Raw genomic sequence first — 10,640 nt, 5'->3', positions numbered from 1 at the left:
TTTAATTATATTTTAAAATTTATTTATATTCGTTTTGATTCATTTGTTTAATTATAATTTGTTTAATTTTATTAACATGTTGATTTATATATATTTAACAATATACTCCTTTAATGTTTAAAAATGAATTTGTTTAACTTAATCGAATTGAAACGTGAATCAAACCTATATATTTTTAACAATAATCGAATAAACAACAAATATATATTTATTTTTTTATGTTTGATTAATTTACTTAATGGTATAAAAAAAAATAACTCCGTTAGGTTAGTCATAAAATATAACTGTAAGACAATGATAATTTTTCTCACCGTACTGAAAGAGCCTTTAGACTTGTAGAATCGATGAAAATTCCTTGTCACCATCTATCCCAACGAAGCATTTAAAAACCCTCCAATGCCCTCCCTTTTTTACAATTTGCAGGTCTCAGCAAGCTTCGACCAAGCCAGCAAGACCTCTCATTAGGCTAGTCCAGTGCATATCTCAACTAACTTAAAACAATTTTTTTTTTTTTTACTTACATAAATTAATTAGCTATGATTGCAAATTGCAAATGTCAAAAACATTAAAAAAAGAGTTATGCTTACCCTTCTCATAGTCGACTTTGCCTCCAGTTGACATCACGAACATTCTCAGTGTTATCGACTTTATAAATACAACAGGACGTTTTCATTTTTTTTTTATGTTAAAGTTTCACACCTTTATTCTTGACCTTTTCCAAGCTTGCATATATGAGCACAACAAAATTAGGAATTGAACGCAGATGTAACCCACATTAGTGATGCGTTTGAGATCCTGCATTGTTCTTGCTTTGCTCTATGTTTCCTTTCTTCTTCATCCAGCTTCTTTTCTTCTTGCTATTTATCATGGATTTCTTCTTTGCTGCCTTGTTGCCCTTTACCTCTTTCTCAAGAGCTTTTGAAAACGTCACCCCACACATCATAAACTCCATCCTTTTTTCTAACGGATAATAAGGCATGCTTGGTTCTTCCTTGTTTTTATTTGTTTTTTTTTTTTAATTAAGCTTTAAGAAATTCTGAAGCAGGACCGGTCCAAGCAGATTTATCCATATTGAGTTTTAAAAATTCATAAAAAGAAATTACATTTTCATCACCTTCCGAAGATTCGAACTTTGCCTTGATTCATGTCATTTGATCAGCTTACTCGTGAAAGCAGAAGTAATTAACCAAGAAAACAAAAGAAGATCATCAAAGGTAATCTTGAAGGGTGTGTTTTTATTCGGGTATTTACAAAATTGGAACACCCATACCATTCATGTATGGCATGGTAATCATTCATGTATAGCATGGTAATCGATGTGCAACCTGACTCATTTTCTTTGTCTCAATCATATCATTCTCTACTTTCTCCTAGAATTCAAACCCCTTAGCTTCCAAAATCCGATTAAAAATATCAGGTACTAGCTGCTTCAAATCAATAGAAAACAAGTTTCATATCTCCATTTCTATTCCCCCATTAATAGAACTTTCTAATATTTTGTACTATATGCACCAAAATTATTTTGGAGCTAATAAATATTTTACCACAAAAAGTACGGTTCTAGTAACAGTTGTTGTCTTTGCGTGTGCGACTAACTTGTAGTTCGAAGAACATAATTTAAACCAACAAAATATTTTACTTTTTTATGGCTTGTGACGAAGTTGAATATACCGCAAGCACAGGGCGATAAATTCTTAAATTTTCTTCTTTCCTCTCTTTCTTGAACTCGTTTCCGGCCCTTCTGCCTCTTCAACCTTCTGTTCTGCCTCTAATATGGCCAACTGCAACATACAGAAAGAAACAGAATGATCTCATTAGCTGTGAAATGGGTTTGATTACTTGGCAATCAGGCAGTGGTGTAATATAAACATCTAGAAAGACAGTGAGACCTTTACCTCATCAAGAAGTGGTTTAAGTTCCCTGTAACGAACCTCAGCAAGATCGAAACCATCCTTACGGAGCTCCTGCAAAGCCAAAGATGGCATCCAGTTTTGTACCCGAAAAAAGAATAAAAGGCGCATCATGTTGCATGTACATGAACACATTGATATATTCGTGCACAATCCTTGCAAGTGTTTGCAGTTGCATGCATTTGAAAGAGGGAATAGAAAAAGTAAAACATAATAAACAGGGATGGAAGGTATTCTCAGTTTTAGAAGAGCAAAACAAGCTCTACCACATTTATCAAACAGAACAAAATACAACAAAGCAGAAGAACTAACATATGCTTGGCAAATAGTTAGATCCATTTAATTTTAAAACAAATAGTGTTAAACAATTTAATAAACAGACCTTGCCAGTGTGCTGAGTGTGTTCATGGGCAGCCATTTGCCAGTACAAGCTAGTACGTCTGTAGAAATCCCTCAAGGATTCTCCAGGCTGCAAAAGGAAACACATGGCAACCAATCAGTTTAAGATCAGAGGGTATAAGCCATAAAGTAACTTTATAGAAACCTAAAGATAGTAATAGGTTCATCATGCAAACAGCAGCTACGACTAACCAATGCAAAACTACATCAACATAAACTTAAACATTATCTTGCAACATAGGTTCAAATTTGGAAAATTTTGTGAAGGGACTACCATTGGTGTTCTCTGTGAATCAGACAGGCCAAGGTTAGCTCTGATCTGCTCTATCCTGGCTCGTTTCTCTTTCCTTCGCAGATTCTTTCCCTCACCCCTTACAAAAGCAACAGCATCTCCCATTTGAAGTGATCTTGCACTATCATTTCTAGCCTGCATGGACAAGTGAATTCTAAGAATATAAGCTGGCCAGTTCATATTTTTCAAAAATGTCACAGAAACAAGCACCAGCTTCCACTAAAATATTTTACAAAATCTATTTCCCAGACTTATATCTACATATTCTTCATGTTAAAAATTTGTTTTTAAAGATATAAAAAGAGATGAAGGAAGAAAAGAAATAAGGAATTCCACAGGCAGAAGAGATCTAGGATGTAATCTTCTTGCTGATGATGAAACAGCATAAAGAGAAGCAGTTAACAAATATGCATTTTGGCTGAAACAAGTAAGAAGAGGCACCTCTGCATCATCATCATCATCATCATCAGTCTCCTCACCATTGCTACCACTCTCACCTTCATCTTCACTGCCATCTTCATCTTCGTCCTCATCCTCATCTTCATCCTCTGAGGCTTCTACCCATTCACTTTCAGATGCCTAGGAATTGAGGGGGATAAGGAAAAGGAAAAGTAAAGCAGAGCCAGGATAAAGCAGACAAGCATGCTTAATAGTAAAAGTGTAAAACTATATTCACTAAATAATCAAGAACAGTACTTGCAATAAAAATTTTTAAATAATAGATTTATGGATATTTCAAAGATTCAGCTTTTAGGATATGAATCTAGAAAGTGCCTGGAAAAGGGGTTGTGCAGAGGAGAAAACTAATCCAAATCTCAGTATCGTTTTATGTTCTTAACAAGATCTATCTCATCCCATTCAACATTATCAACAAGTTGTCACAACATTGGGATGAATAACACTAATGATGATTTGTAAGAGTTATAATAGGTAAGAAATGAATAAATGAACACTGTGGAGAAGGGAATTCAACAAACCGGTATGATGCACTTCCATTCGTCAAGTTTACTAAGATTAAGAGAGTACAAATCATCAAGTGTAATTTCTTGATCTTTAACCTCCATCATGCCCCCGTATACATATAGAGTATCTTTACCAACAACCATGCAGGAATTAATACGTCCACAAGGCTTTACAATCTGAAATTGATGGCAGATTCAAGTATCAATAAATGGGACATATCTAAAACCAATAAACAATTATTTTAATGGATGACAAACCTCTGGCGAAACAGAGTTTTGAAAACTCAATTTACATTTAGATTGTTGAGGCTTTGCAGCAGATTTAATTGACCCATCATCATCAATTGCCATGTTTGTTACCATGTGCTGAGACATTTCATCAATGTTGCTTTTGCCATCATCTGCTTCTTCATCATACTCTAAAATCTGGTCTTTATCATCTGCGCCACTAGACTCTGCTTCACTAGCATCTAACTTATCATTAGAATCAGAACCATTAGGTTCTTGTTTTGAATCCATTTTTAACTGCAAAACACCAATTCAAAAGTAACTCTTTGTTATTATTAAAATGAAAGCTATCACAAGTGAATTATAATTATAATTATAATTATAATTGAATCATCAACAAAATAAAGGCTACCACAACTTCAAAGGAGAAAAGAGAAAGTAGTACCATTTGGAGAGAGAGAGAGAGAAGATGGGGGTGGGAGAAGAGCAAACTAACAGAACACTAAAACAGACTTGTAACCAGTAGATAGATACAATGCTAACTATACCTTAACCTTGGTTGACTTTTCCTTCCGTAACTCCAAAGGATACCTAAATAAGAACAACATGCTCATTTAGTGACAAAAATAGCACTATTACCCAACAAATTTATCACCCATTTCAAATTTAGGCTAAAACGAATATAATGCATAGGAGGTAAGACCAAAAAAAGGGGACTGCAATAACTCCTTAATGAACGTAAAGTTTTTCCTTTGTTCAAAATTAATTTACTAAGCCTGCAGACTGAGCTATTAACAAATGACCAGCTCATTATTCCACGATAGTTTTAAATTGTCAGATAGAATTTCAGAAAATACAAACAAAAATTCTACTCAGTAATAGAAATTAAAGATTCTAAGCTATTGAATGGTAAAGTAACATAAGAGCAGGCTTACCATCGGTGGTTATCTAGTTGGAAGCCATAAAGTTCATTCAAGAATAAGCTCATCATTACATCACCTGCACAGATAAATTTAGTCAGAAGCAAAAAAGACAATGATTAACTCAGAATCATCAACTAACAGACTACATTAAACCAATGGGTGAAGCAGGGAACATCACCTCTATCCTCCACAAAGAATGCAGTTTGTTGGATTCCAGCTTAAGACATGATTATTTAATAAAAGACAAACAGAAATATTATTACATTAACAATCTAAAATAAAATCTCATTTTTTCCTCCATTGTCATTTCAGAACCGTGAACTAAAACATGTCACAGGCCCACACAGTAGAATCATTGATTTTAGTAAAATAAAAGGCCAAACTTTCTTCTTTTATTATCTCCTTGCAGCTTAATCGGATATTTCCCACATGGATTTACTATTAAACACTACCAAGTTTTCTTTTTCCAAAAAAACTTGGCTCACAAATATCTTCTTCAAAGACATCCGGGGTCATAAACCAGGCAATTTTTTTTTCTAAACAAACGGACCACAAGACAAGAAGATAAATCATTTATATTATACTATATTATAAGTGTGTATCTATCAGAGGGCTCAGTAGTTAGCGAATTTTGGCTATAATAGTGGCAATACAAATTTCCACACTTAAAATATTTGAAAATTTCTAATTCAGTTCGGCATGATGAAACCATGAAGCTTTCTCACAGTATAACTCAGCTTAATACTTCAACTTTTCACATGATAAGTACAAGTTACCACAAGAAGAGGAATGGCTCAAGATCACATGATTGCAGTTTGCAAATTCAAAGCTCTTTGTGTGTGTGCGTGGTTTGTCTTTTGGGATGTCATAAATTGAGACATGTAGACAGATTTAGTGATTATATCATTAAAAGGGATAACATTTGAGTCATAAAATTCCAAAAAGAGCAACTGCTTTCAATAATTAAAATTTCAACACGAACAGAACAATTGATACATGCATTAATTTTCCTTGTATCTGAAGCCACGAAGACAAGTTCATTGATATCATTATCCTTGTGTGGATTTTTAGATATTTAAACAGAGTAAACAGTAGATGAAGAGGCTAAAACCCAAAACCTGGTCAAAGCTGACACAAAATATCCATTTAGAAAGAGAACTTTTTCCACAAGAAAATGAGAGAGATTGGGGCAGGGGGAACTTACCTTCCATTTCCATATCTACTACACCCCCAAATAGCAAAGCCCGCTTTTTATGAACACACATGGAAAACCCAGCACGAGCACCTGGAGGCATCCCACTTTTTTTAACCTATTAGACAAAAAGCGATATCATATACAAACAAACACGTTGACAGTAAAAAGAATTCTAGAAAGGATTTCCAAAATAAGAAAGCTCTTCAATAGAAAGTAAATGTTACAAAAGACATATCAACAAGAATTTGTACACACTGATAAAAGATTACAAGAATATAAAATCAAAAGTACTTATGAAATCATGCCATAAAAAATGCTCCATTTTCAGGAGACTACGACTTTAAACAGCATAGAAAATGATGGTTGACCTATAAGTACCGGTTAGCTTTTCCAAGGGCAAAGGATACCGGGTTTTGACTGTATAATATAATTGTTTTATTTCAGCAGAAAGAAATGTATCATAATACATGTTACACTATGCTTTCATTTCATCACCATTTTATTCATACTTATTGGATACAAACCTTGTTCCACTCCCAAGTCCTAGGATCAAGGGACCACATGTCTGAATGAACAATTCCTTTCTCAGAGATGGTCTTATCAGAAGACAATTCTTTGGAATAGCCACCATATAAAAGAATCTGCAAATTTATATTAAAAACGGAATTAATATTAATACATAAATCTCACTTCTTTACAAAATGCTCTTGTTTGGAACAGGTAAGAAGGATTCCTAGGCAAAATCCATTAATAAGCTAGCTGACACAACCAGGCATTAATCAGAATAGAAGACACCATCAATTGACTAAGTGGTATCAAGTACAAGCACAGTAAAGTTAGAACTAACCAATGTCTACCAAACTTAGTTGACAATCATTCACCAACATTCTTTTTCAAATGCTTTACCCCTTTTTTTGACTGGGAAAATTACTGGGTTGAAACCTGTTTTAATCATCTCACAAGATGAAGGGTTTCAAGAGAAGCAGAGAACCCCTATGAAAACAGGAAAACGACCATGTAAGAGAGGAACTGGACATTGGACACATTTTATATGTGGGTCTCATGTTTATTGTTAATTGACATCATGAGATTAGTCAAAAGTAACAAATTTCTATTTTTTTTTATATTTAATTACTACACACAAACCCACAAGGGATATGGGGATATGAAACTAGAATTTCCCAAGGTCTCACCTCCGCTTACTGCTGAAGAAGCCTAATTAGCATTTCTGATCTAATTAATACTATAATATATGGATTTTGGACTGAAGGCAAAATCAATGTAACATAATGTTTTACATGAGCTAGAATAAAAATAAACTCATGTAATTTTTTATCATTCATACACAAAAACTTCGGCATAAAATAACTCCTAATACAAATATGCATTGGTAATTATTTTGACCATTTATGCTCCACACTTCCCTCCCATAATACTTCTATAGGATTTTGAATTGGCATTAGAATACCAGTCAAATAAATTAAAATATTTTTGCCTAGCTTTAAGATGGTTCTCATGCATAATAGAGGCACCAACTACATTCTTAACTATTTTGGCATCTATATAAACTTCAAAAAAGTTTTCCCTTTCCTGTTGTTTTATCAAAATTCAAAAAATCTGCTTTAAATCAAAGGAATCACCAATAGAATCGCATGGTTTTTAACCCACACAAGATTCCAGATACCAAGACCATATAAACAGTTACAAGAAATTGTAGAAAATTGTATATCAATTGCCAATTATCAGGATTCATACAGAAAAATTTAGCATTATAGAAGAAATTCAAGAAAGACTTGAACATGCAAAATTCCCTCAGATCTCCACCAAAATTCAAGTATATAAGAGTTACAAAGGTGGCCCAAATGTCACATTACATCTTAGGCAAACTATAGCAAATTAATACAGGCAACATTTTTCACTACTAGCTTAAATTTTAAGCATTTAATAGCTTCATGATGCCTAATCAGGTGCATATTTGGCCAACTCACCTGATCTTGATACACGAAAAATTGAAAACCACTCCGAGCACTAGGCCACATGGACCCAAGCTTAGGCTTTATTTCTTGCCACTAAAATCCAAATGCACAATTTTTAGTTCAACAACTGAAGGAAACTTAACATATAAAACACCATAAATTAAATCAACAAAAGAGAGAGACATGTTTACCTTGAATTCATCTAGGTCAAAGATGTACAAATCATTATGATACCTGTAAACAAGTGAACTTAGGTGCGGAAAAAAGTCCATATCAACCTTGAATAACAAAGAGTAACAATTTTAAGTAAAATAAAGAAAGGTACGGTTCATTGATGAAAAAAAGGTAATGAAAGTTAAAGGATGATATTTCAATAATGGCATCATTGATATACTCTGTAGAGAACATTAAAGACAATTGAGTACTTCAGCTTTCAATACCACATGGATAAAAGGGAGAAAATATATAAAGTTCCTGAATCTTAGTTCAGCTTCTGTCTCCTAGAATCTTTACAAATTATGATGAATTTTGAATTAAATTCCTAACAGTTTGGCAAAATAGAAAAACCTAAAAGTTGGAAGAGGAAGGTTATTACTTGGATAAGAATTAATCTCTCGTCAAATCATCTCTATATCTTATTTTATTGATACCACAGGACATGAGGTAATTAACTCAATTTCCAAATTCTTAATAAGCAGTTTTCATACATCTCAAGATCAGCTATTGCAACAACTAAGAACAGGAAATACATCATATTATACAGTGTGCTCATGAATGTTGATAAATATTAAATAAAGCTCAAAATAGATAAGAGTAAATTGATTAAATGTTCTAAAAAGTTTCAATTGTAAATAAGTAACATGAAACCTTCAACAGTATCTGAAAAAGACCATTAACAACCTCACTTCTCTGAGAGTATCATAGAAACCACCAAAAACAATAATCTTGTGCTTGTACAGGACCTGCAGAAAGACCAAGATGAACAAGATAACAAAAAGAGTATACATAGACACCTTTTTTTCTTCTAAATTGGCATTAAAACCTACAGAAATTTAACATAATTTCGTCTCTTTGGTGTCAATCTTCCTGAGAGAGAGAAATTCCAAAGGATGATTTGTTTTATTATGAATAAACTATGCAAATATCAAAGTAAATAAATCTAATCTTACCATCCGATGACCAGACCGTGGACTTGGACATCCTTTCAAATTTAGTTGTTCCCATTGATTTGTTTTCAGATCCAACATCCAAAAGTCCTAAAAGAATTTTCAACTTGAAAATTGAGCCTCAAAAACAAAAGCTAAAGGAGAGAGGGAGGGAAGGATGCGATGAAGCAGTCTAAAACAGGTTTCACCTTGTAATGATGGAACCGCTCTTGATTTGGAGATGTGAATTCACCACCTAAAAACAAAAAAACACAGTAACATTTTAGATGAAGAAAAATCAAGAGTTAGCGTGATTGCTGATATATATATCAAGGCAAAGTTTAGCAATCTACCAAAGATATAGAGATAATTCTTCCAAGCAACTGCCTGATGTGCACTTCGGGGAGGCGGACTGTTAGGACTTGAAACCAACTTCCATTCCATCTTTTCCACATCGCACCTGTAAAGATCACCATACACAAATGTCTACACCAATCCAAATCAGCATCATTTGCTAAATCAAAGTGGCAACAATTAATTTACTCCAAATCAATCACTATGGTCAAAACAGTTCATTTTCAAATCTAACCTTGCTACCATTGTAGAATTCACCCCCGTATAGTATCAACTCCGTATCTTTCATTGGATTAATGCTTAACTACACAATTAAGTCAAAATTAACAAGGAACCAATTTTATTGAAAAAAAAAAAAAAACTTGATAAAAATGGCTAAGCAGTTATAGTCAAGGCATTACTGTGCAGTTTGATCGAGGAGATGGCGCAGGGACATTTTCGTCAATATGAACTTCCTTTTTCTTTGCTTCCTCCTTTTGAATACTCAACTGAGAACTCAAAGTACATATTCAAATGAATAATTTTAAATTCAGATTTTTAAAAAAAAGTATGAGTTTCTTCAGTTTCATCCGAATTAACCGAAATTGCTTTAAAAAAATCGTAAAATTATATATCCTCGAAAATAATTCTTAGCATGAAATTATATATGGAAAACGAAACAGAAACAAATCCAGGATTTGTCGATTACCAAAATGGCGTCAATGTCATCTTCAGGGGAGAGTTTCTTGGACTCTCTTCGAGCTCTCTTTTCATCAGCTTTGGCGGTTTTCCTTTCCGTTTTCTCTTTGCCTTTTCCTGGCTTCTTCGTTTTCTTCCCCATTTTTTTAAGATTTTGAATTAACTTTGCTGCTCCGACCGAAAGCCTGCTATTCTCAAGTTCATTGGAGAAACAGAGTGGGTTTTGGAGAAACCAGAAAAAGCAGAAACCTTTTCTTGATCAACGATGTCGTTTCATGTTTGTAAACACTAAAATGCATTAAAACATCGTCGTTTTAATATCCTTATGCTTCCATAACTTTGAACGGGCCGAGTCTAGTTTTGAGTAAACCCGTAAATCTTGGGTTTAGGAGATAGCCCCCGAAGGCATATAAAAAGCTATTTTATTTTTAATCGGGTCAGGCCCGATGTTTCAATTGGCCCCGCAAAATTTTGGGTTTAGATAAAAACCCAAAATAAAAACAAATAAAAATGAGCTACCATTATATTTTTTCCAAATAAAAAATTATCCTTTTAAAATTGTCCTTTATCATTCCTAA

General features: G+C 33.6%; 1 protein-coding gene across 1 annotated transcript; it reads right to left on the bottom strand.

Moving 5' to 3' along the window:
• Window positions 1-1,438: 1,438 nt before the first annotated feature.
• Window positions 1,439-10,267, bottom strand: LOC111290454 (Galactose oxidase/kelch repeat superfamily protein). Its single transcript, XM_022881764.2, has 20 exons — window positions 10,073-10,267; window positions 9,786-9,872; window positions 9,620-9,688; window positions 9,384-9,516; window positions 9,240-9,286; window positions 9,055-9,141; window positions 8,786-8,847; window positions 8,077-8,119; window positions 7,898-7,978; window positions 6,434-6,550; window positions 5,919-6,024; window positions 4,727-4,790; window positions 4,340-4,382; window positions 3,822-4,088; window positions 3,579-3,740; window positions 3,043-3,180; window positions 2,584-2,736; window positions 2,293-2,379; window positions 1,896-1,964; window positions 1,439-1,781 (listed from the first exon to the last, which is right to left on the bottom strand). Exons 1-20 carry the CDS (start codon window positions 10,202-10,204, stop codon window positions 1,695-1,697), a joined length of 2,034 nt encoding a protein of 677 aa, XP_022737499.2. The 5' UTR covers window positions 10,205-10,267; the 3' UTR covers window positions 1,439-1,694.
• Between the last annotated feature and the right edge of the window lie 373 nt (window positions 10,268-10,640).

This window comes from Durio zibethinus, chromosome 11 (assembly GCF_047325235.1).
Source record: "Durio zibethinus cultivar Kanyao isolate XHJ-2024 chromosome 11, ASM4732523v1, whole genome shotgun sequence".
Taxonomy (NCBI): Eukaryota; Viridiplantae; Streptophyta; class Magnoliopsida; order Malvales; family Malvaceae; genus Durio; species Durio zibethinus.
The sequence above is the reverse complement of the archived record's forward strand: the minus strand, read 5'-3'. Positions and strand labels throughout refer to the sequence as shown.